The sequence below is a fragment of the Balaenoptera ricei genome, chromosome 16, assembly GCF_028023285.1.
Source record: "Balaenoptera ricei isolate mBalRic1 chromosome 16, mBalRic1.hap2, whole genome shotgun sequence".
Taxonomy (NCBI): Eukaryota; Metazoa; Chordata; class Mammalia; order Artiodactyla; family Balaenopteridae; genus Balaenoptera; species Balaenoptera ricei.
In genome coordinates, this window is record NC_082654.1 from 46,002,654 (window position 1) to 46,030,036 (window position 27,383).

Here is a 27,383-nt window from a genome sequence, read left to right on the forward strand (position 1 = left end):
CTTCATGCCATTGTCCACATGGAAAATGGTTGTACAGCACATCTATCAATATCTCAAGGCAGGACTTCCCTGGTGGCACAGTGGTTAAGAATCCGCCTGCCAATGCAGGGCACAAGGGTTCGAGCCCTGGTCCGGGAAGATCCCACATTCCGCAGAGCAACTAAGCCCGTGCGTCACAACCACTGAGCCTGCTCTCCAGAAGCCGTGAGCCACAACCACTGAGCCGGCGTGCCACAACTACTGAAGCCCACGCGCTCTAGGGCCTGTGCTTCGCAACAAGAGAAGCCACCGCAATGAGAAGCACGCGCACCGCAACGAAGAGTAACCCCCGCTCACCACTAGAGAAAGGCCACGTGCAGCAACGAAGACCCAACACAGCCAAAAGTAAATAAATAAATTTATTAAAAAAAGAAAAAATCTCAAGGCATACTTGTCACACGTTCTCAGGGCTTTGGTTGGGAAAACGCTGACCTAGTCCAGCGTCCTCAGCTGCAGTGGGGGAATTAAATCTTAGAGAGGGGATGCGACATTCCCGGATCAAGACGTTAATGCTGAGGCTAGAACTCTAGTCTCTGTGCAACTAACTAGCCAAAGTCTCCTCCCCACAAATTAAGCAGGGGTTGGATGTCAAGCTTGAAGACTGCGTCAGTGGTAGTCACAGTGGATGGGGTGATGGTCCGGATCGGTATTGCTTTAATGTGGTCCCATTACCACTGGCATTAGAACTTGTTAAACCTTGAGGAACCTGGGACCCACACAGACATACTGAATCTGGCTCTGCTGCAAGGCCTGGGAATCTGCATTTTAAGGTTTGCAACCATGCCCCACCCCCCCCTCCTCGGCAGTAATTTTGGACTCTGAGCTCCAGCTCCTGCTTGAACTGAGGGACTCTGCTGGGCGCGTAGCACCCAGCAACCTGACCTCAGAGAAGCGTGGGCGGCACAGCTACACTGTGGTAAAATTGTCTGTTACGTACTAGTCCTTCCAGTCATCACAGGCCAGCCAGTACCGTGTCCGGGTGAGGCCACCGCCGTGCTTCCGTCAGCCTCCTGGGCCAGCGGCTGAACAGGCTGCGGAGGGCGGGCTGCGGATGGGTGCAGAAGCTGCTCAGCAGTGCCCCCTCGAGGCACTGCTGAGCCGGGCGGCGGTTTCCCTTCTCCGCCCCCGAGTTCCTCCTACTTCTTCGTAGTCCCGCCCACCAAGGAAACCACTACAGCGCCTGCGCCTTCTTCCTTGCCCCGCCCCCACCTAAACCGGATGTTAACCGACGTCCCATAGTGCCTTGCGAGTGGCGGGCCTGATAGCAAAATTAGGGGGTAGCTACGGGTTCAAGTCGTTTTTGTTGGGGTTGTTTTATTGTGCCCGGGCGCTGTACGAGATTGGGGCCTGGTCAGTGCTTCGTCTGCGGATGCAATGGCGCTTCTCCGGGGCGTGTGGGGCGTGCTGAGTGCTCTGGGAAAGTCAGGAGCGGACCTCTGCGCGGGATGTGGCAGTCGACTGCGCTCTCCTCTCAGGTAGGACTGCTCGCCTGCGCCTCCGGAGGCGGCAGGGCTCAGGACACCCTGGGGTTGGAATGTAGACGCTTTTCTGCGCTTTCTGCCCCTCCTAAAAGGTCAGGGCCGAGTTGGCCCTGTGATTCAGACCTCGACCTTGCCACGGGGATGGTGGCTTTGAGACCAGGCCTTACTGCATCAGTACCCCGTGCCTTGCTTCCGGCTACCTTTCCCCTCCTCCCCGCCCCTTTTTACTGTCTAACCTTGGAGCACCCCGTTCTGCTTTCCTTACGAAGTCGCTCCTAGAGTCTCCTGCCTTCATCTAGGCATTAAGGAGGCGGGGCCCAGGAGCTGGAGTGTACACGCTTTCGTCCACTGTCTGCCCTTCCTAGGAGGTAAGGGCTTTGAGACTTAAGTTTTGGAAGCTTTTGCTTCTGGATAGGACAGGATTTTAAATGTCATTATCTTTCTCGTCGAAGGTGTCAGATATATAGCATTTTGATGACATCTTGTTTGGCATCTCTGTTCAGATCCTTACGAATATGGGCACTTAAATGCTTAACATTGGTTATTTTCTTTTTATTTGTATGTAGTTTTGCGAATGTACCAAGATGGTTTTCATCTAACTTCATTGGTTATCCAAAGAAGCCTATGACTTCATACGTTCGATTTTCTAAAGAACAGCTACCCATATTTAAAGCTCAGAACCCAGGTGAGGAGTTTGGGCTATATACTCTTCTTTGATGTAATAAAGAGGCCACTAAGCAGTTAAATTGGAAACTTGATTTTCACTACCAAAGCATCCAGTGAATGCAGTAACATAACCATTCTGTTTGATGTTCTGTAAAATAGGAGGTATAACATATTTTTTACCAAATAAAAATGCTTTAAATGTAATTGACATCTAGCGAAAGGTATTTTTAAAATAGCATGCAAAGTGGAAAGCACCCAGGGAAGAGGATGAAAAAGCTGAATTTTGGGCCTTTTTGCCATTGGCCCAGAGGACCATTGATGAATCATTTTAGCTTTTGCTTAGCTCCTGCTTCTGCCACTGGGAATTATTAATAAAGTTACAATGAAATAACTTATGTGGACATGTTATGTAAACTTTAAAGCTCTACACAAATTACTGTTAATTTCAGGAGCTTTTTCACTGAAAGTCAGTTCTTGAGTTCCTGAAAGATTTCCAGTTAGGAGGTTTGTTGACTCCCTAGAAAGGGTGTGGGTCTTTATTTAGGTTACAGTGTAAAGATAATGACTAAGTTAGTAATTGCTGACCTTTGCTTATGATTTCAAAAGCCTTTTCACATGCAGTACATCACAGGGCACTTGTGAAAATCAAATGAGCTGTTAATAGTCTTACATTATAAAGAACTGGTTTAAGAGACATGCTTCAGTACTCATATCTTTTAAAATGTAGGAGTTGAAACTAACAAGTGGTTTGTTAAATCATTTTTACCCTGTCATTCCAGTTAAGATGAGGAAGGCAATGGGGAATAATGAATTGGTTTTAGTATAATTTAGTTTGTTAGCAAATGGTATTTCTGTAATTGATATACAAGGTGGTGTTACATGAATCAAGACTATATTTTGTTGTTTAGTCAGGTTTAATGAACTTGATAATTCCTGAAAGACTTGAAAAAAATGTTTTGATTGAAATGTGAAGTAAAAAATTTGTAGACACTGATTACACAATGACTTAAACTAGTAATCAATTTCTGAGGACCATTTTGGTGGTAAGTGATAATCCCTAATTATTAGATAACAGACTTTAACAATGTTAGAAAATATTAAATTATTTATCGTATTTAAGTTAGTTGGTTAGAGAAAAGCTAAATCATTGTATTAAGTTGTGTGTGGTATAGAGGTATCTGTAAAAATACTTAATTTTAGAGCTAATGGATTATGCTTTCCTGGAAGTCTTTAGAAATTGATCCTGAGACATAAAATTGTGACATCAATTTTTACTTTATTTCATTTCATAGATGCGAAAAATTCAGAACTAATTAAAAAAATCGCTGAGCTATGGAGGGAACTTCCTGATGCAGAGAAAAAGGTAAGCATATAAGTTTTCAACATTGCTGACCAGTTATTCTGTAGTTAAGAGTAATTGTCATGTCCTTTAAGGAACCAGATGACCCAGAGTTTTTTTTTTTAACATCCATTATCTACAAAGGAACTTCATACCTTCTGATCCACATAAATGATGAGAATATGGATGTATGGGAGTGGCGATGAAGGGTTGGCAGCAATTTGAAGTTGAAGGCTAATTACTGGACTCTCCCCTCGGTAATCATGTATATGAAAAATACGTGACTTATAAATGTGATCCGAGAGCACATTTTTCACTTGGTGATTCGGTCTGTCTTTACCTGAAGTCATGTAGTTGTCTTTCCCTGACAGGTGTGCTATGTTTAATTAGTCAACAACAGTTTATTGACTTCTTATATGAGTTTTCTTATTTATAGATATATGAAGATGCTTACAGGACAGACTGGCAGGCATACAAAGAAGAGATAAACAGAATTCAAGAACAACTAACTCCAAGCCAAATTGTATCTTTGGAAAAAGAAATCATGCAGAAACGTTTAAAAAAGAAAGCGTTAATAAAAAAGAGAGTGAGTATCATTGAAATATTCTTTTCCTTTGGCAAATAACTGAAATATATATATCTATGAGTATAGGTGTTTTTGTCTTATTTGGATGATATGGTAGAATGTCATCAAGTGTACTCTAGTTAGGAAAAAATAGGATAGTTCCCTTCTGCCACTAGAACCACTTGCCTTTGAGTCTGTTTTGGAAACCCTTTTTGCTACTTCTGGATGCATCTGAATTTAAGATATATAGTTAGGACTGGCATGAAAGCTGTAGGAACAGAGTTATAAAACAGCCAAATCACGAATAGCAAGAATCTTGCTTCTGGATCTTGTCTAGAATAATGTACTGATTTGAATTGTTCTATAGGTAATGGTGAATTTGATTCTGAATATTGCTTAATAGACTGAATTAATTAACAATGTTTAAAAAGTGCCTATTGTATCTTATCAAATAAGAAGTGCCTTTAGAATGAAATCCTGTTTTTCCTCATTAAAAACCCCACATGTTTCAAAATTAGTGGTTTCCAGCTTAAGGTATTAATCCATATAAATTCCATTGTTTGATAGTTAGACTACATCTTTCTGTAGTATTAGGTGTGAGGTGGAGAACTTGCTGGTCCAGTACATATACAATAGAAAAGGGTCATCAGAGTTAAAACTATTTCTCTGGAAAAGTAGATTCTAGCCTTTAATGTGAGGTGCTAGGATCTCTCCCTAACCCTAATGTCTTAAGCCCTCCTAGCACTCGGGTGAGGACTCACCCAATTTCATTTCAATGATAGTAATCTGAGACTGCTGATCCAATTAGTAAAAGGAAGCCAGAAAAGATACTAAGAGTGAGAAATAAGAGTCTCTGCATAGGGATGGTATTTGGAGGGTTGAGAACTAGGGTTTACTCTCCCTTTTTTGCTCTCCCTTTCTACTTAATGCACCCAAACCAGTACTTAGAGTGGGGAGGACCAGAAATGAGGATTGGGCAGATATAAGGGGTTTCCTAGTCAAATATTTCTTCTGTTCCTTTCTCTGTTCTCCTCATATTCCCATTACATGTGTGTTATACCTATTGTAGTTGTCCCATAATTGTTGGATATTCTGTTTTCTTTTCAGTCTTTGTTCTCTTTGCTTTTGGGTTTTCGAGGATTCTTTTTGTTTTTTTTGGCTGCGCCATGCAGCTTGTTCCCTGACCAGGGATCAAACCCGTGCCCCCTGAAGTGGAAGCTCGGAGTCCTAACCACTGGACTGCCAGGGAATTCCCTCTGTTAGTGTTTTTTATCTCTAGCACTTCTTTTTTTAAAAAAAATGATTGTGCACTTATTTTATTTTATTTATTTATTTTTGGCTGCATTGGGTCTTCGTTGCTGTGCGCAGGCTTTCTCTAGTTGCGGCGAGTGGGGGCTACCTTCGTTGTGGTGCGCGGGCTTCTCACTGCGGTGGCTTCTCTTGTTGCGGAGCACAGGCTCTAGGTGCGCGGGCTTCAGTAGTTGTGGCACGTGGGCTCTAGAGCGCAGGCTCAGTAGTTGTGGCTCACGGGCTTAGTTGCTCCGCGGCATTTGGGATCTTCCCGGACCAGGGATCGAACCTGTGTCTCCTGCATTGGCAGGCAGATTCCTAACCACTGTGCCACCAGGGAAGCCCCTCTAGCACTTCTCTTTGGTTCTTATGAGTTCCGTCTCTGCTTACAATGCCCATCTGTTCTTGCAAGCTGTCTAGAATCCTTAGCATATTAATCACAGTTGTTTTAAAATTCTGGTCTGATAATTACAGCATCCCTGCCATATCTAGTTCTGAGGATTGCTTTGTCTCTTCAAATTAGGTTTTTTGCCTTTTAGTATGCCTTGAAATTTTTTCTTGATAGCTGGACATGATGTGCTGGGTAAAAGGAAATGCTGTATATAGGCCTTAGTAATGTGGTGAGGCATGGGGACAAGGGAAGCATTCTACAGTCCTGTGATTACGTCTTGGTCTTTTAATGAGCCTATGCCTTGGCTCTGGTAAGCCTAGACTCCCTGTGTTCACTTGTCTGTGTCTGTCTCTTCAGTCTTGGGGGCAGCAGTTTGCCATGTGTCCTCTCTTCTGTGCATCCAAGAGGATTTGTTGATTTTCCAGTCTGTTCAGCTTTATACTTGTTAGGATGGAGTGGTGACTTCCAAACTTCTTACATGTGGAACCGGAAACCTGAAGTCTGAGTGTTTCTGTTCTTTCTCTCTGTTGGAATTTTTCTTTCCATTAGATTCCCAGTTCCAACTGGTTAGAGAGTAGGTGAGAAGTGTGGGAACCAGGAAGTTGGAGGTGAAGCACCTAGGAGAGAAATCCCTAGCAGTAGCTCTAGAAACAAAAGGGGAAATGCATAGTTAAGTTGTAAAATGCCTAGTTTCCTGACTGAGAGGTTCAGGGCCATGAAAGTGATCTCTACATGTAAATCAGAGAAGCCCTACTTTTACTTATGAATGAAAGTTGGGTTTGTTATTGACTGTAACCAAATTGCCATTAAAAGCTCCATCATTTTACAAATTACTATCAAATTCAGCAACTAAATAAGTTAAGATGATGCAATATCTTTCATTAGATAATGCATCCCCCTGACCCCTTTTGATACCTAGTAAAAATAATTGAAATTAACATATCTGTTGAGTGTTAAAGGTTGAGAGACATGCAGGGAAGGAAATGAAATGAGAGATTTTTAAACAGATACTCTAATGTTCTTGAGTTGTGGTGGAGACATGTAGTGCTTTGGCCAAGGAGATGGTAGTGTACAAAAAGATTTTGTACATATGTGCTCAGTTATTCAGTTCATGGAGACCATGAAAATAATATGTAAAGGAAATGTTTTTGTATGAAAAATAACTCACAAAATCTATTAGAATTTTCAAAACAGTACTATAAAAATTCTGACCCCAAGAGGGAACAATCACATACTTTATATAAGAATCATAATGTTCACTTTAAAGAACATTCTGTAATGCATAGTAGTGAATAAAGTTTTTCTGTAGGTGAAATTAAGTCTCATAGAGGTTAAAACTTTATCTCACTGTTCCATTTTTATTACTTAGGAGTTAACAATGCTTGGAAAACCGAAAAGACCTCGCTCAGCTTATAACATTTTTATAGCTGAACGCTTTCAGGAAGCTAAGGATGGTACATCACAGGTAAAACAGAACTGTTTATTTTTAAAATTTTTGTTTATTCTAAGTTTTAAAATACCTAGACAGGAAATTTTAGGGGTGCCACATGTCAAATGGTGAAGAAAAGTGGTAAATTACTATAAACAAATATTATATACAAATAAGGCCCTCTTTCTTGTATCTCTTTTAAAAATGAATCCTTTTTCTTACCACATACAATTAATTTGAATATGTAGTTGCCTATATATATATATAGAGAGAGTCAACTTTTAAAGTTCAAAAAACATATAAAATTTTCAGCTTTGTAGGGTTGTTAAAGTTCTGGAGACTTCTTATCCAGCAGTTCTTAACTGTTTTACAGTCACTGGGAAAGTAGGGTTGAGGTGTAATATTTTGTACTGGGATTTGAGTGTAACCTATGGCTTCATGTTATATCCTTTAATAAAATTTTAGTTTTGCCCACAGGAATGTATTACACATGTGAATGTCATATGAATGTGCAGAAAAAAAAAAAAGCTTGTTGTTCCTGCTGTGGCTTAGTGTTTCGTTTATTTCCTTCTTAGAGGCTCCAAATTGACAATTCTATTTTTCCTTTTATAATAAGCCATGGTAAGAGAAGTTGTCTGTTCAGATTCCTAATTCTTGTCAATCTGAGATACAGGTTTTTTGCCACTCTGCTTCTTTGGGTTACTTAGATCATTTTACAAATCCTGTTGAACATATGATTAAATAATGTATATATGTGATGTACTTTTTCCTGGCTATATACTTTTACTGATTTACTCCCCTTGGGATTTTAAATTTAGTTTCCATGGCCCTGCATTACTAAAAAAGCAAGCCTATTTATTTTTTTAGTTGGAATTTGCTCAGTCACTAACTTACCTTGGATTTATTGATAGTTTTCTTATTAGTATAAGAAGGTTATATGCTTGAGAATCCTGAATCAGTGGTTCTCAACTCTGACTGCATGTTGGAATCACTTCAGAAGCTTCATGGCTGGGCCTTATCCCTGGAAATTAAAATTAACTCAATTATTTATCATTTTTATTCATGTAAAAAATACACCCTCATAGTTTAAAGAATCAAAATAAGGCTTGTTATGAAAGATACTAGTTTTACCGTGTATTCCTTACTCCAGAGTTAATACATTCTGTTTTAGTCGATTCTTGTGGTATTTACCTCCATATTTCTAAATAATGTTCTGTATCGTTACTTCCTGATTTTTTTTTAAAATTCTAAGCATTACATATATTTTAGGCATTACCTCTCACTATTTGATGAACATTTAACTCTTTCTTATTCCACTGTTCACATTTCCATCATCCTACCTCCCAATATAGTTATCATAATTTTGTTTAGATCAACATTGAGTACTTAACATTATTATGATAATGTAAACCATATTCATAGCTGAGGTGTTCCATTTGCTATGATTATTTTTCCTTTCTTGCAAAACTTTCACTGAAATTGATTATGTCTTGTTTTTGTATTTGCTTAGTTTTTTATGTACTATCCATAATTCCACCCAAATTCTTCAATATTCACTAGCTTGAGTACATTAGAGTACATTAGATGCATTAAATATTCTGTCAGTTCCATTAAATATTCTGTTTGTTCCAGTTTGGTTGTTGCCTTCTATGCTTAGTGCATAGCTGACATCCTGGATCTTCATCATCATCCTTGTGGTGCTTTTGCTTCTTCTGTTGTCTTTCTTGGTTTACTGATTCTATTACAGCATCTCCCCCAGTAAGAGTACATGGGAGATTAATTTTTTGAGTTCTTGCATGTCTAAAAATGTCTACATTTGTTTGATAGTTTGACTTGACATAGAATTCTAGGAAATCATGTTCTTTGAAAAATTTAAAAATATTGCTCCTTTCTCTGGTAGCTTTTTAAATTGCTTTTGAGAAGTGTAAAGCCGTTTTGATTGTTGGTCTTTTGACAGTGATCCGTTTTCTTTTTTCTCCCTTTCTCTTTTCTCTTTGTTCTGACTCTCTGGAACTCTTATTATTTGTTTATGCATCTTCTGAACTGGTCCTCTAGTTTTATTAGCTTTTCTGTATTGTTTTCTCTTGGCCTTTTTTGCTTTTCTTTCTGGGATATACATTTTCACTAAATCTCCGTTTTCAGCATGTTACCATTGCACCAACTGTACTGGGTATCCACAGAGTAACTATTTTACCCTTTTAAGAGGATGAATATCATAGAATCTGCCCATGATGGGGATTTAACCTCTGTTTTAAACAGACTTTCAGTCGATCCTCATGTTTTAGCCTGACCTTCACCTCTATTTTATACCTGTCTGGTGCTGCATTGTAAATCAATTTGCCTTTTACTTTTTTGGGTTTAGGTATCATTTCTCCACCTGCTTTTCAGCTTCCAAAATGCTGTGTTAGTACTGCCCTCTCCTGTTGTCTTTGTCCATGTGGTTTTTATGCCTTAAGAAATTTTAGTTTAATTTTAAAAAAATAAATAAACCACAGAAATTTATTGCTTACAGTTCTGGAGGTTAGGAAATACAAGATCAAGGCACCATCATGGTGAGAGCCCTTTTCTGGTTCATAGCTGGCACCTTCTCACTGTGTCCTCACATGGTGGAAGGGCTCATTTAATGGGGTTTTAGGAAGCAACAAAAGCAAATATCTTTCCATCCCTTTAATTTTTTTTCATGATTTATTTTTTTAGTTGAAAGATTATTCATGCAACTTCATAAATTATTGTTTAATGCATTGAGTGTGAAACTTTATGGATTAAATATATTTTTTGAATTTATTTATTTTATTATTTATTTTTGGCTATGTTGGGTCTTCGTTGCTGCACATGGGCTTTCTCTAGATGTGGTGAGTGGGGGTTACTCTTTGTTGCAGTGTGCTGGCTTCTCATTGCAGTGGCTTCTCTTGTTGTGAGCACGGGCTCTAGGCGCGTGGGCTTCAGTAGTTGTGGAGCACGGGCTTAGTTGCTCTGTGGCATTTGGGATCTTCCCGGAGCAGGGATCAAACCCGTGTCTCCTGCATTGGCAGGCGGATTCTTAACCACTGCGTCACCAGGGAAGTCCCTATGGATTAAATATAAGCAAAAAGATATGTTATGAAAGAATTGAGAGCATTAAAGCAATTAAAAAAAAATTAATTTATTTATTTTATTTATTTTTGGCTGTGTTGGGTCTTTGTTGCTGTGCGTGGGCTTTCTCTAGCTGCAGCGAGTGGGGGCTACTCTTCGTTGTGGTGCGTGGGCTTCTCATTGCGGTGGCTTCTCTTGTGTGGAGCACGGGCTCTAGATGTGCGGGTTTCAGTAGTTGTGGCTTGTGGGCTCTAGAGCGCAGGCTCAGTAGTTGTGGCTCGTGAGCTTAGCTGCTCCGCAGCATGTGGGATCTTCCTGGACCAGGGCTCGAACCCGTGTCCCCTGCATTGGCAGGTGGATTCTTAACTACTGCGCCAACAGGGAAGCCCAAAGCAATTCTTTCCAAAGCTAAGAGAACAGTTATTTAGTAACTGTCCCTGAATATACTAACTGTGTTTATAAAAGGTAAGTTTAAAATATTCAAAACATAGGCTCGGATACCATCTGGTACCTCATTTTTTCTTAATAGGAAAATAAAATTCAGTCAAAGTTCTGGTCAGAATAGATAGTAAAGTTCATTGTTTTAACTCCACTTCTCCTTAAAATCACTGATGATATTCTCCTAGCTTTAAACAGGTACTTTTCAAACCATATCCCTCTTTCCCTCACATTCTCCTTCTCCTGTCCCTCTGTCTCTTCTCTGCCCCTTGTTCTCCACCCACCCATTTTTCCCTTCAGTCTTTGCTCTCTGGTAGCAACAGCACAAGCTGTGTGAAGTGTACTCACTCTCCTCTCTGCCTCTCCTCCCGCAATGGGATCCCTGCATCCCTTTAGTTTTATAGATGAAGAACCAAGCCTAAGGGAGGTAATATGACTTTTTCCAAGTCACATAGTTAAGTTCAGCTAAGTAGAATAAGAACTGGTGTTGTATTTTTCCTATGACTACACCTAAACGTGTTGGCACAAATTTTAGAAGAAAACATTAAGCTACAGAGAGGAAATAAAACACTTAGTCTTTGAAGTTAGTCTATGACAGAATGTAGTTTATACTTGAATATTAATGTTTCTGAATCCAAAAAGATAAATATCTGCACGGGAAAAGGAACCATCAACAAAATGAAAAGTCATCCTATCAAATGGGAGAAGATATTTGCAAATGATTTAAAGAGTTCATACAACTCAGCAAAAAAAAAAAAAAAAAAAAAAAATCTGATTAAAAAATAGGCAAATCATCTGAATAGACATTTTTCCAAAGAAAGACATAGAGATGGCTAACAAGTACCTGAAAAGGTGCTCAACATCACTAACAGGGAAATGTAAATCAGAACTACAATGAGATATCAGCTCATACCTGTTAGAATGGCTATTATCAAAAAAACCCAGGAAATAACAAGTGTTGGTAAGGATGTGGTAGAAAGAACCCTTGTGCTAAAACACTAACTCAAAAAGGTATATACACCCCCATGTTCACTGAAGTATTATTTACAGTAGCCAAGACATGGAAGCAATCTTAAGTGTCTATTGATGGATGAATGGATAAAGAAAATGTGTATATGCAGTGAAATATTATTCAGCCATCATAAATAAGGGAGTCTTGCCATCTGTGACAACATGAATGGTCCTTGAGAGTATTATGCTAAGTGAAAAAAAATCAGAGAAAGACAGCGTATAATCTCATTTATATGTGGAATCTTAAAAAAAGAGCTCATAGACACATATAACAGATTGGTGTTTGCTAGAGTTGGTGGGTGGGGGTGGGGGTCAAAATGGGTGAAGGAGGTCAAAAGGTACAAACTTCCAGTTATAAATAAATAAGTCCTGGCAATGTACAATATGGTGACTGTAGTAAATACTGTACTGCACATTTGAAAGTTGCTAAGAGAGTAGATCCTAAAAGTTCTCATCACACACAAAAATTTGTAACCATGTAAGGTGATGGATGTTAACTAGACTTACTCTGATCATTCTGCAATATATACAAATACCTAATCATTATGTTGTACACCTGAAACGAATGTTATATGTCAATTATATCTCAGATTTTAAAAAGATACCTTTTTAAATACCTTCATACCATTAATTTTTGTACATTTTAACAGTTTAATAATTTTTACTTAGAAAAGATGTTAAGAATTGATGAATCTTTGCTTGTGATTCTTGATATCTGAGTGTTTGTTATTGGAATGAATAATAAAAAAAATTTTTCTTTAATCGTTGAAATCCCTATATCTGGTACTTAAAGATATGTTGTTTTACAGGTAAAGCTGAAAGCTGTAAATGAAAGCTGGAAAAATCTCTCTAGTTCTCAAAAGCAAGTAAGTAGTATGGTTTTAGCCTCAAGTGTCTAGTTAGAATATCTATGAGAATATGTTAGAGCAAGGCTTGATTCATGTGATATACTTATATTACACGAAGTATTTTAAAATTATTTTCATATTCTTGGAACCAGTTTGGCTTTTCTCTTTTGGTAGTTTATTTTTAATTGGCTTCATTTTATTTTATTTTAAAAAATATTTATTTATTTATTTATTATTTTTGGCTGTGTTGCGGCACACGGGATCTTTCGTTGCGGCATGGGCTCTTCATTGCAGTGCACAGGCTTCTCTCTACTTGTGGCGTGCTGGCTTCTCTCTAGTTGTGGCACATGGGCTTAGTTGCACCACGGCAGGCATGTGGGATCTTAGTTCCCCAACCACGGATTGAACCCACGTCCCCTGCATTGGAAGGCAGATTCTTTTATTTATTTATATATAAATAAATAAGTAAATACATACATACATACATAAATTTAGGCTGCATTGGGTCTTCGTTGCTGCTCGTGGGCTTTCTCTAGTTGCGGTGAGCAGGGGCTACTCTTCATTGTGGTGCACAGGCTTCTCATTGTGGTGGCTTCTCTTGCTGCGGAGCACGGGCTCTAGGCACGTGGGCTTCAGTAGTGTGGCGCACAGGCTCAGTAGTTGCGGCTCGCGGGCTTTAGAGCACAGGCTCAGTAGTTGTGGCGCACGGGTTTAGTTGCTCCGTGGCATGCGGGATCTTCCCAGCCCAGGGCTCGAACCTGTGTCCCTTGCATTGGCAGGCGGATTCTTAACCACTGCGCCACCAGGGAAGCCCCTGGAAGGCAGATTCTTAACCACTGGACCACCAGGGAAGTCCCTGCTAGGTTTTTTTTGTTTTTTGTTTTTTTTAATTAATTAATTTATTTTTGGCTGTGTTGGGTCTTCGTTGCTGTGCAGGCTTTCTCTAGTTGCGGCGAGTGGGGGCTACTCTCTGTTGCGGTGCGTGGGTGTCTCATTGCAGTGGCTTCTCTTGTTGCAGAGCAGGGGCTCTAGGGCATGGGCTTCAGTAGTTGTGGCCCATGGGCTCAGTAGTTGTGGCTCGTGGGTTCTAGAGTGCAGGCTCAGTAGTTGTGGCACACGGGCTTAGTTGCTCCGCGGCATGTGGGATCTTCCCGGACCTGGGATGGAACCTGTGTCTCCTGCATTGGCAGGTGGATTCTTAACCACTGCGCCACCAGGGAAGCCCCCTGGTAGCTTTTGACTGCAAATAAAATTGGTATTTAAAACAGTGTCACTCATAACTTAGTGTCACTGTATCCAGTGATGGTCACACCCTGCCCCTGTTCCTTTTCCATACTCCAAGCCCTGAAATTGTAACAACTTCATTAATATTTAAAATCTTTATCTCTTACCTTTCTTCATCTAATTTTTATCTCACAAAAACATTCGTTTCCAATCCCCCCTTATATATGTAGAATAGTAAGGTAATTTCTAGAGTATATATAGGAAAGCATTCCAGAAATTAATTGCAAAGATTCCTCTAAAGAAATCATTTTAACGATTACACTTTTTCTCAGGTATATATTCAACTTGCTAAAGATGATAAAGTTCGTTATTATAACGAAATGAAATCTTGGGAAGAACAGATGGTTGAAGTTGGACGAGATGATCTTGTACGACGTTCAGTGAAATACACAGCAAAATAGTGACCCTGAGAAGTCTTAAAATAGAAGATTGAATTATGTTCATAATGGATAGACACAAGAAACCAATTAGGTCTCAATACCCAAAGCTGTTTAAAATTAAAATGGATAAAAGTTGGTAAACATTTATATTTAATTTCTTTTCTTTAGCCCATTGACTTCTGCCAGCCAATTCAATACATTTTGTATTGGTGTCTTGCTTTGGAAAACCCAAACAGATAAGAGTTCATGCGGAATGTATTTTGTGTTTAGGAACCACTGAGCATCAAAATAATCCATGAAATGTAACCGTGAATCATTTTACCTTTGATAAAGGTAAATCAGACTGTGAAGTTTTTTTATACTCTATGACTATGGAAAGAATATTCTTGTTTCCTTATATTACGGAGGCAGGCGTTTCCTTTTCAGAAGTGTCTCAAAGTTTGTAGAAGCCATAATGTTCTGTGATATAATTGTTCGTTTTTAATAGAGCATCCAGAACTCATGTTGGCAAATTCCAAATCCTAGGTATAATTCATATTGTAGTCAGAGTTGATGGTTGTACATGCAAGAGATTTCTGGTGTCAGTTGCAACTTTTATAAAAGGGATAGAGAAATTTATATATCTTTTCCTCATTGTTTTTTTTCCTAAATTAAAAACTAAAAAATTATGTACCATATCTATGCATATTGTTTTATATTGCATAGAGTAAAAATTTAAGTGTTTCCTAATTATATGTTTTAAGGTGAGACATTCATTTTACAGCTTTCTGGGGGGTTTTTTTTTGTTTGTTTTTTTAAAGTAGGAATTTGTATTCTGAATTATTTTTTCTCTTATGTGAGTATATTTATCCAGAAAGTAGAGAACTTATTTGGTATAAGTTTTAAAATGAGAGATCTAAAAAAACATAAGTCTCCTGTCTCTAGATTTGGAGCCTGTAATTTTTAAACATATTGCGTAACATATAAAAGCCTTTGTACGGGACCCAGCTCTGGCCTGTTGGCGAAATCCAGCCCACTGCCTGCTTTTCATGGCCTTGTGAGGTAAGAATTGTGTTTACAATTTTAAATGGTTAAAAAAAAAGAATATTTCAAGGCACATGAAAATTAATATGAAATTCAGTGTCCATAAATAATGTTTTATTGGAACACAGCCATACTCATTGTTTATGGCTGCTTTTGTGCAACAGTGACAGAGTTGACTAGTTGTTACAGAGATGGATAGCCTGCAAGGACTGACCCGTCCAGTGTGGAATGAGATGCTCTTAAATTATTTGCTATGGCTCAGTAAAATAAACCTTAAGAATTTGCCAGTTAGCATATAAACCTTACCATCCTTTAGCATTTGTTTATCCTCTTAGGAGAGTCAAGCAAAGGTTTTCAAAATCCTCACCAGCATTTTGAGCAAAGTATTCAACTGTCATCATCAGTTCACAGGAATAAGATAACTCAAAATTTATATTTATATTATACAAAATATTATGCCAAAAAATTGTGTATTCTAGATCTCCAGAAACAAATGAAGATTTTTGTAGTTTGTGGATAGAAAATAAGTTAAAAGTCATGAAAAAATGACTTTTTACATACCGAATTTGGCAAAGGTAGGGACTGTAGAGAAAAATATAGCTTAAGAGAAGCCTAAGATTTAAATATATGAAGCTGAGTGTATTCAAACAACTTTCCCCTGTGGATAGGAATACAGGACAAAGTCTGCCATTAGGTAGATAGGCACCATGGGTCTGAGGCTAGAGTATTTTGGGGAGTAAGGGTTAGGGAAGAAAAGGACATGTGCTAGTGTCTATCACAAGCTTTTCTCAATTAGGTTTCCAGGAGAGAATTAAGCCCTAATTCCCTATGGCATCTAGAATGGTACTGATTTTGTATCATCCTCAGGAGAATGGAGAAAATAATCACTCAAATAATTTACTGTGTTCTGTGCTTCAGATGAGCCTAGGGAGCAGATAGGAGTCAGTGTTTGTAATGAATATTATAGAATGGGTGAGGTAGAGAAATGAGTTACGTAAACACCTGCAGGACAAGTGTAGTATAAAACACATCTTTGCAATTACTTTCTGAGCTCTTTTAGCATTTAACTACCTATATCATTTTATACCAAACAAATTCAAATCTTATCTTCCCGAATATACTGGGAAGTTCAGTGTCTGGTAAGTTCTTAAATATTTACATCTTAATGTAGGGAAGAAAAGTATGAAACAGTGAAAGGAGCTAGAGCAAAACCATTTTATGATAATATCGTTTTATTGGTTTTTCTTTGTTTCTAAAAGAATGTCATCATTAATACTTTAAATATTAGGATAATCTGATTTCACACCTTTCTTAATAAACTTCAGTACCTGTTGAAGACTGGCATGCCATATATCAAATGCCATCCAGTTTAACAATATACACAAATATTCTATTGTTATAAAGAATAAGAGCTTATATCAATAACCAGTGGCCAGTCATATAACACCTTACTTTTTAGACTTTTCTTAAATTGACCCAACAAAGTAATTGCTGCAAGAGCTAAAGAATAGTGCCAGGGAAAAGATGCTGAGGAAATGAAAGCAGTGTTTATGCTTTTCTGAGCAGTTGGTCATAAAGAGATGTTTATACTTTTGTTCATTAGAGTACCAGTATTAGATTTTTTGAAATAAATTGATGATGGGTATGTGTGTAATTATTTTACTTTCTGATGTTTAAGGGATATTAATGTGCAGATTCAGCCTACTGTAATCATGTAATTTTGCTGTTGCTTTTGGCTAACTCCTTTTTTGGAAATGCCACTTTCTTTTTTTAAATAGTTGGCTATGAATGTGTATATTTAAATTTCTGAATTAAAATGATATTACTACAAGTAGAGTTAAAGTAACTAGAAAACTTTATTGATTTTTCTGACATTTACTGTACCTAAAATTAATCACCACCAGGTTGTGCTAAAGCAGCAGGAAGTTCTTATATAGTTAAGTAATAAATACCCATTATTTCTCTTAATTTTATCAATCTTTTTACTATAAGAATTCTCTCAAGAATACTCTCTTACTTTCCTCTCCTCACAGCCACTCTCCCTCCTTCTTTTCAAAGCTCCAAGCTCTTACAGACAAATTTGAAAATGTTATAAGCACAGACTGTATGTTTTGAAATTTTAAAGCTGTAATACTTTTTTTTTTTTTAAATACTTTTTTTTAAATTGAACCTTTGGGAAGAATAAGAAATGAACATATTTATTACTTTGAACTTGTAAAACCTTCCAAACAGAAAGTAAAACTATACAAAGCTAGTATCATCAGTCTCTCACATTGTTCACAAATAAAGTACTTTTGGTAATTGATTAAATAATTGATTATATTTAATGGAAAATACATGAAACATGAAACTATTTTCTAGCACATTAAAAAATACTAAAAAAAAATTTTTTTTTTTACTGGCTAAGAAGCTACATACTTAAAACTGACCCTAAACAAGAATTTTAAATAAGCTAAACATTTAAAAATCACCCTAATGTCATTTAAATCATCGTTACATAATGGTGTCTGATTTACATGTGATGTGCAAGAAAATATTGAATTTACTTTTTTGCCTATATTAATTTAAGATTTATCCAATTTCATTTCTCCACCCCCACAAGTCATGTATAAGAGGAGAATAAGGAAGGCAGTATAGTTGACCTTTGAACCGTGCAGGAGTTAGGGATGTGGTCAAAAATCCATGTATAACTTATAGTTGGCCCTCTGTATACACGGTTCCTCTATATACGCAGTTCTGCAGAAATCTGTGGATTCAGCCAACTGTTGATTATGTAGTACTGTAGTATTTACTGTTGAAAAAAAATCTGCATATAAGTTAGACTCACACAGTTCAAACCCATTATGTTCAGGGTCAATTATACAGTTCTGACATAGTGACTTTTTACTATAGAGACTACCAACCATCAGCCTTCACATTAAAAAGTTGATTGGTTATACCCAACTCTAAGATTCTATTTAAATAATTTGTTTGATCTGGAGACAGGGTGGGATCAAGATGGAGTAGGAAAACCTTGAACTCACCTAGCCCAATCAACACATCAAAAATACAACTATGTATAGAGCAATTCTTCATGAAGGAGATCTGAAGACTAGCAGAACAGCTCTTGTACAACCAAGGCTGTTGTACACAGAGTCTGATAGGGAGGAGAAGCATCCTAGCCAGGATCCACATCCCTAGCAGGTGATCCAGAAGATTGGGATGTCACAGGCTTGGGATCCTTTCTAAGAAGCAAGGAATTCACACCCCATATGAAGCATCCCAGTCCTGGGGTCTGGCACTAGGAAGACAGCCCTCTTAGTTGGTTTGAAGACCACTGGGGCTTACTGGAGGGCTGTAAGAAACTGAGACTCCACTCTGAAGAGCACACACATATTTGCTCCCAGTCCCAGCACAGACCAGCAGATTGAAAACTGGTGCTCTGGCCAGCCTGCCAGGACACCCCAGGGTACACTCCAGTCTGCACCAGGATCCCACTCCAGTCCCACCTGAACTGGCACCATTCCCCATTAAGGTGGAGACTGCCATTGCCAACACACATGTATGCACTGGGAAAAAAGGAGAGCCAGCTCAGAGGTGAAATTCCCACACCTTGTCCGCAACCTCACCTCTGACCAAGGCAAAGACTGCCACCACAATTGCACGTGTGCGAATGTACTAGCGAAAGAGCAAGCCAGCCTAGAGGTGGGGTTCTAACCCCTTGGGCCCTGACCCCACCTCTGACCAAGGTGGAGCCTGCCATTGCCATCACGCATGTGTGCGTGCACTGGAGAAGAAGCAAAGCCAGCTCAGAAGTGCTGTTCCAACCCCTCAGCCTCAACACCACCCCTAAGCAAGGCAGAGACTGCCATCATGCCAGGAAGAAACTTGACTCCCTTAGGGCTCCTGCTCCAGCCCCTTGGACTTGGTCCCGCTTCCCAATAGGGTGACAACCACCACTGAGCCTGGGACAAGTCCCAGCTCACATCTGACTCCAGCTCTATTCCCTTGGACACTAGCCATACCTCCCATCAAAGCAGCTGCCATCAGCACACACCAGGAGAAGACACGGCCTGTGCTCACTTCAGATCTAGCTCCCACCAAAGCCACTGGGCTAACACAGACTGCATAAGGATGCTCCCACAGAAGGACATGCCTACAAGACCATAATAGGTAACAGTTTCACCTAATTTCATAGAGACAAATAGAGGAAGTCAAAATGAGAAGACAGAGGAATATATTTCAAATGAACGGGGGGGGGGAACCCCAGGGGGGGAAAAATGAAACATAAATTACCTGATAAAGAGTTCAAAGCAATAGTAAAACAAAAAACAACAATAAAACACACACACACACACACACACACACACACACAAAACAGAAAACACAAAAAAAACAACTTGGGAAAAGAATAGAGGAACACAGTGAGAAATTCAAAGAACTCTGAAACATGAAAAAGAACCAGTCAGAGAACTGAAGAATAACTGAAACAAAAATACATTAGAAGGAATTAACAGGAGATTAAGTGATAAAAAATAATGCATAAGCAATCTGGAAGATAGAATACAGGAAATCAAATCAGAACAGCAAAAAGAAAAACTTAAAATTATTTATTTATTTTTTGGCTGTGTTGGGTTTTCGTTTCTGTGCGAGGGCTTTCTCTAGTTGCGGCAAGCGGGGGCCTCCATCGCAGTGCGTGGGCCTCTCACTATTGCGGCCTCTCTTGTCGCGGAGCACAGGCTCCAGACGCGCAGGCTCAGTAGTTGTGGCTCATGGGCCTAGTTGCTCCGCGGCATGTGGGATCTTCCCAGACCAGGGCTCGAACCCGTGTCCCCTGCATTGGCAGGCAGATTCTCAACCACTGTGCCACCAGGGAAGCCCAGAAAAACTTTTTAAAATGAAGATATTTCAAGAGACCTCTGGGACAACATCAAGAATACAAACATTCACATTATAGGGGTCACAGAAGGAGAAGAGAAAAGGGTTGAAAATGTATTTGATGAAATTATGGCTGAAAACTTCCCAAACCTGAGGAAGGAAAAAATGTCCAGGTACAGGAATCACAGAGTCCCAAACAAGATGAATCCAAAGAGACCCACACCAAGACATCATAATTGAAATGACAAAAGTTAAAGAGAGAATCCTAAAGACAGTGAGAGTAAAACAAAGAGTCACATACAAGGGAACCCCCACAAGGCTATCAGCTGATTTTTCTGAAGAAACTTTGCAGGCCAGAAGGGAGTGGCATGATATATTTAAAGTGCTGAAAGGGAAAACCTACAACCTAGGATACTCTACCCAGCAAGACTGTCATTCAGAATTGAAGGAGAGAGAATTTCTCAGATAAGCAAAAACTAAAAGAGTTCATCAGTACTAAACTAAGTCTAAAAGAAATGTTAAAGGGTCTTCTCTAAATGGAAAAGAAAATGCTACAACAAGAATTTATAGGAAAGGATAAATCCCACTAGTAAAGGCAAAATACAGTAAAGATTGAGGATCAAGCTAGTATGAATAAACTAGTATGAAGATTAAAAAACAAAAATTGTAAAATCAACTGTAACTACAGTAAACATGAAGGGATAAACATGAAGATGTAAAATATGACATCCAAAACCAAATGTGGGGACTTCCCTGGCAGTTCAGTGGTTAAGACTCCATGCTTCCACTGCAGGGGGCACAGGTTTGATCCCTAGTCAGGGAACTAAGATCCCACATGCTGCATGGTGCAGCCAAAAACAAAACAAAACAAAAAAACCGAAAACTAATTTGGGGGAGGGGTGTAAAATGTAGATCTTTTAGAATGTCTTTGAACTTAAATAACTATCAGTTTAAAAGCAAGTAGATATAGGACTTCCCCGGTGGTGCAGTGTATAAGAATCTGCCTGCCAATGCAGGGGACATGGGTTCAATCCCTGGTCTGGGAAGATCCCACATGCCGCAGAGCAACTAAGCCCATGTGCACAACTACTGAGCCTGTGCTCTAGAGCCCGAGAGCTGCAACTACTGAAGCCCACACACCTAGAGCCTGTGCTCCGCAACAAGAGAAGCCACTGCAAGGAGAAGCCTGTGCAACCTCAACGAAGAGTAGCCCCCACTCACTGCAACTAGAGAAAGCCTGCACACAGCAAAGAAAACCCAACAGCCAAAAATAAATAAATTAAATCTTAAAAAAAAATTCTTAAAAAAAAAAAGCAAGTAGATATAGTTCAACATATATGAATCCCACGGTAACCACAAATCAAAAACCTACAATAGATACAAAAAAAACTGGAAACGAACACAAGCATATCCCTAAAGAAAATCATCAAACCACAGGGGAAGGAACTAGAAGAAGAAGAAAAGAACAAACAAGAACTACAAAAACAACCAGAAAACAAGTAACAAAATGACAATAAGTACATACCTATCAATAATCACTTTATCTATCTATCTATCTATCATCTATCTATCTATCTATTTTGGCCATGCCACGAGGCATGTGAGATCTGAGTTCCCTGAACAGCGATCGAACCAATGCCCCCTGCAGTGGAAGTGCAGAGTCCTAACTACAGGACCACCAGGGAATTCCCTCAATAATCACTTTAAATGTCAATGGACTAAAGCTCCAATCAAAAGACATAAGGTGGGGACTTCCCTGGTGGTCCAGTGGGTAAGACTCTGTGCTCCCAATGCAGGCAGCCCGGGTTCGATCCCTGGTCAGGGAACTAGATCCTGCATTCATGCTGCAACTAAGAAGTCCACATGCCACAACAAAGACCTGGTGCAGCCAACAACAACAAAAAAAAGACAGAGGGTGGCTGATTGGATTAAAAAAACAAGACCCATCTATATGCTGCTTACAAGAGACTTACTTTCAGAGCTAAAGATGCACACAGACTGAAAGTAAAGTTATGGAAAAAGATATTTCTTGCAAATGCAAATGACAAGAAAGCTGGGGTGGCAATACTCATATCAGACAAAGTAGACTTTAACACAAGGTCTATAACAAAAGACAAAGAAGGGCATTATATAATGATAAAGGGATCAATACAAGAAGAGCTGTGACACTCATTAACATACATGCACCTAATATAGGAGCACCTAAATATATAAAGCAAATGTTAACAGACATAAAGGGAGAAATTGACACTAATACAATAATAGTAGGAGACTTTAACACCCCACTTACATCAATGGACAGATCATCCAGACAGAGAATCAACGAGGAAACAGTATTCTTAAATGACACGTTAGATCAGTTGGACTTAAAACACAAGTTGCCCCAAAACAGCAGAATACACATTCTCCTCAAGGGCACATGGAGCGTTTTCCAGGATAGATCATATGCTAGAACACACACACACACACAAAAGCCTCAACCAATTTAAGAAGGTAGAAATTATATAACCATTTTTTCCAACCATGACTATATAAAAGCAGAAATCAATTACAGTAAGAAAAATGGGAAAAACAAACACACGGAGACTAAACAATATGCTACTAAAAAAAACGGGTCAATAAAGAAACCAAAGAGGAAATCAGAAAATACCTGAAGACAAATGAAAATGAAAACGCAACTTTCCAAAACCTATGGGACTCATCAAAAGCAGTACTAAGAGGGAAGTTTACAGCAATAAAGCTCTACCTCAAGAAACATGAAAAATCTCAAACAACCCAACCTACCATTTAAAGGAATTAGAAAAAGAAGAACAAACAAAGCCCAAAGTCAGCATAAGGAAGGAAATAATAAAGATCAGAGAGAAAATAAATAAAATGGAAAACAAAAATCAGTAGAAAAGATCAATGAAATTAAGAGTTGGTATTTTGAAAAGATAAACAAAATTGATAAACATTTCACCAGATTCATTATTAACAAGAAAAGAGAGAGGGCCCAAATAAAATTAGAAATGAAAGAGGAGAATTTACAACTGATATCACAGAAATACAAACAATCATAAGAGAATACTACAAACAATTATATGCCAACAGAGTGGACAAATGGATAAATTCCTAGAAACATACAATATTCCAAGACTGAATCAGGAAGAAATAGAAAATCTGAACAGACCAATTACTAGTCTGAAATTGAATCAGTAATCAAAAAACTCCCAACAAGCAAAAGTCCAGAACTGGATGGCTTCACAGGGGAATTCTACCAAACAATTTTAAAAAGTAATACCTATCTTTCTCAAACTATTCCCACCCGCCCAAAAAGAACAAAAAACAAAAAACTGAAGAATAAACACTTCCAAACTCATTCTATGAGGCTAGCATTAATCTGATACCAAAACAGACAAAGACGCTACAGAAAAAGAAAATTACAGGCCAATATCCTTGATGAATATAGATGCAAAAATCCTCAACAAAATATTAGCAAACTGAATTTAACAATACATGAAAAGAATCATATATCATGATCAAGTGGGATGCAAAGATGATTCAACATCTACAAGTTGATCAATGTGATACACCATGTTAACAAAAGATAAAAATCATATGATCCTCTCAGTAGATCCAGAAAAAGTATTTGACAAAATCCAACATCCATTCATGATAAAACCTCTCAACAAAGCTGATATAGAGGGAACATACCTCAACATAATAATAAAGGCCATTTATGACAAACCTACAGCTAAACATACTCAATGATGAAAAGCTGAAAGCTTTTCCTTCTCTAATATTAAGAACAAGTCAAGGGTGCCCACTTTTGCCATTTCTATTTAACATAGTATTGGAAGTCCTAGCCACAACAATCAGATAAGAAAAAAAATAAAAGGCATCCAAACTGGAAGGGAAGAAGTAAAACTGTCTCTATTTACAGATGACATGATACTGTATATAGAAAACCCTGAAGTCTCCACCAAAAACTGTTAGAACTAATAAATGAATTCAGTAAAGTTGCAGGATACAAGATTAATATACAGAAATTTGTTGAATTTCTATACACTAATAATCAAATATCAGAAAGAGAAATCAAGAAAACAATCCTATTTACAATCACATCAAAGAGACTAAAATACCTAGGAATAAATTTAACCAAGGAGGTGAAAGACCTATACTCTGAAAACTATGAGATACTGATGAAGGAAATTGAAGACGATACAAATAAATGGAAAGATATTCCATGTTCATGGATTAGAAGAATTACTATTGTTAAAATATCCATACTACCCAAAGCAATCTACAGATTAAATCAAACCCATAACATTTTCCAAAGAACCTGAACAAATGACTCTAAATTTTGTATGGAACCACAAAAGACTCCAAATAGCCAAAGCCATCTTGAGAAAAAAAGAACAAAGCAAGAGGTATCACACACCCTGAATTCAGACTATACTACAAAGCTCCAGTAATCAAAACAGTATGGTACTGGCACAAAATCAGAAACATAGATCCATGGAACAGAATAGAAAACCCATAAATAAACCCAAACACATATTGTAAATTAAACTATGACAAAGGATGGAAGAATATACAATGGGTAAAATACAGTCTCTTCAATAAATTGTGCTGGAAAAATTGGAGAGCTACATGTAAAAGAATGAAATTTGAACACTTTCTCACACCATATACAAAACTAAACTCAAAATGGATTAAAGACCAGTGTAAGACTTGAAACCATAAAACTCCCAGAAGAAGACATAGGCAGTATGCTCTTTTACATAGGTCATAGCAATATTTTTTGGATCTGTCTCCTCAGGCAAGGGAAACAAAAGCAAAAATAAACAAATGGGACGTTATCAAACTTAAAAGCTTTTGCACAGCAAAGGAAACCATCAACGAAATGAGAGGGCAATCTACTGATAGGGAGGAGATATTTGCAAATGATATGTGTCATAAAGGGTTAACATCCAAAATATCACTATATACTCAGACAACTCCATATCAAAAAAAACAAACAACCTGATTAAAAGATGGGCAGAGAAACTGAATAGGTATTTTTCCAAAGACATACTGTTGAACAACAGACGCATGAAAAGATGCTCAAAATCACTAATCATCAGGGAAATGCAAATCAAAACCACAATGAGGTATTACCTCACACCTGTTAGAATGGCCATCATTCAAAAGACAAGAAATAATAAGTGTTGGTGAGGGTGTGGAGAAAAGGGAACCCTAATATATGGTTGGTGAGAATGTAAATTGGCACAGCTACTAAGGAAGATGGTGGAGGTTCCTTAAAAAACTAAAAATAGAACTACCACATGACCCAGCAATTCCATTCCTGGATATATATCCAAGAAAAGGAAAGCACTATTTCGAAAAGATATAGGCACACCAATGTTCATTGCAGCATTATTGACAATAGCCAAGATACGGAAGCAACCTAAGGATCCATCAACAGAGGAACGGATAAAGAAGACATGGTATATATATACAATGTAATACTATTCAGCCATAGAAAGAATAAAATTTAGCCATTGCTTAGTTAAATAAGTCACAGAAAGACAAATATTGTATGTTTTCACTTATATGTGGAATCTGAAAAATAAAACAAACTAATGAATATTACAAAACAGAAACAGACTCACAGATACAGAGGAACAAACTAGTGGTTACCAGAGGGGAGAGGGGTGGGAGGAGGGGCATGATAGGTGAAGGGGATTAAGAGGTAAAAACTACTAGGTACAAAATAAGTTACAAGGATGTAACTTTAACAGCACAGAAAATATAGCCAACATTTTATTGTTGGCTATATTTTCTGTGCTGTAAGTTACATCCTTATTGAATCACTATGTTGTACACCTGAAAGTAATATAATACTGCAAGTTAAGTATACAGAGGAAAGATTCATAATTTTAAGTCCTTTTTAGTAAATACAGGGGACTATCATTAGGTGTATGGTGGAAGTAACAGTAAATTCTGGCATCGTTTTTTTCAGGCAGGCATTTTAATTGTGTGTGTGTGTTGGGGCAGGGGTGGCAGGGTTGTCAGGAATTTCATCCTAGGGACACTGCCTTATGCTGCTAGAAGCCTTGCTAGAGTTTGGTTGTCTCTCTGCAGAGGCCTGGATGGAGTCATTACATACAGGAAGTTTTGCAGTTCATAGTAACCACAACAGTTCATCACCGGGAGACAAAGGGCCCATGCAACTACAACTCTTGCTGTTTCTGCCTGAATCGAATAACAGATTTGCAGTGACCAGTCACCAACAGACTTTGAAAGAAATGATGTGACTGGTCACTGATCATGGTGTGCATCCATTATTAATGTAGTGGTTTGTAGACTGAAGAGCTAGCAGGCAAGTTTGTAGTACTTTATGGGATTTCTCACAATTAATGTAAAGTAGGAACTGAAATTTGAATTGTGTTATTGGGGAGTGGTGTTTAACCAAACCATGTTGGATGAAATTAATGCATATCTGAGCCCTCCAAAGGGTTGCCTGTTGAGTACAGTGCTGCCACATTTTATGGGAATGTAAATTGTGCAAATTTAAAATAATATGAATAAATATTTGAAAGTTGTATGTTATGTACAACGTTTAAAATAGTGCAGTTCTCTTAAAATTAAAAAAAATGGTTGGGAGTCACAGAATTTCAAAACTCTTGAACAGCAAATTGAGGGCAGTGTTTGTTATTACTATATGTAGTCGCCTTTAACACACAAAATTTAACTCTATCCTGTGTCAGTCTCCTATAAATGTTGTGAATATGCCTTGAAAGTTTTGTAAAGGATCTGCTGACTTGTACTGCTATTTTAATATTCAGTGTTGTTAAAATTCCAAATCTCTTTTTTAACCAACTAACCCAAATATTCATTAAGGAGTAGTGTTAATGCTTGTGCTGTAAGACATGCCTGAAAATTGATAACTCTGGAACAGAATTATGTTTTTAATAAAATTTGATTTTGATGCACTGTGCAGTTGGATGGTAGATAATAGTCTGGAATACTCAGAAAATATGAAGCAGAATTAAAACAAAATTTCTCTATCCTATTTGTAGATTTATGCTTTTTGAGAATGCCCTCTTTACACTTTTTTCCAATGGGAAAATTAGTACTTGATTATCTAGTGATTCTTAAGTGAATCTTGCCATGTCTACACTTACACATTCCTCACATCACTACTACGTGGGTTTTGTTGAATCCTGGATTTAAAAAGACAGCGTCAAAAACTTAACAAAACTTCTGTAACAGACACTCTCAGGACGAGAAATTTGAATATGGACTT

General features: G+C 38.1%; 1 protein-coding gene across 2 annotated transcripts; it reads left to right on the plus strand.

Annotated features, from left to right (window-relative positions):
- Positions 1-1,253: 1,253 nt before the first annotated feature.
- On the plus strand, positions 1,254-26,571 carry TFAM (transcription factor A, mitochondrial). Of its 2 annotated transcripts, none has more exons than XM_059900341.1 (7): positions 1,254-1,514; positions 2,087-2,205; positions 3,479-3,549; positions 3,962-4,111; positions 7,141-7,236; positions 12,531-12,587; positions 26,219-26,571. In XM_059900341.1, the coding sequence occupies exons 1-7, from the start codon at positions 1,414-1,416 to the stop codon at positions 26,354-26,356; spliced, it is 732 nt and encodes a 243-aa protein (XP_059756324.1). In that variant the 5' UTR covers positions 1,254-1,413; the 3' UTR covers positions 26,357-26,571. The 2 variants fall into 2 exon arrangements, with proteins under 2 accessions (XP_059756324.1, XP_059756325.1); XM_059900342.1 differs by lacking the exon at positions 26,219-26,571 and adding an exon at positions 14,126-17,569.
- The last annotated feature ends 812 nt before the right edge of the window (positions 26,572-27,383 follow it).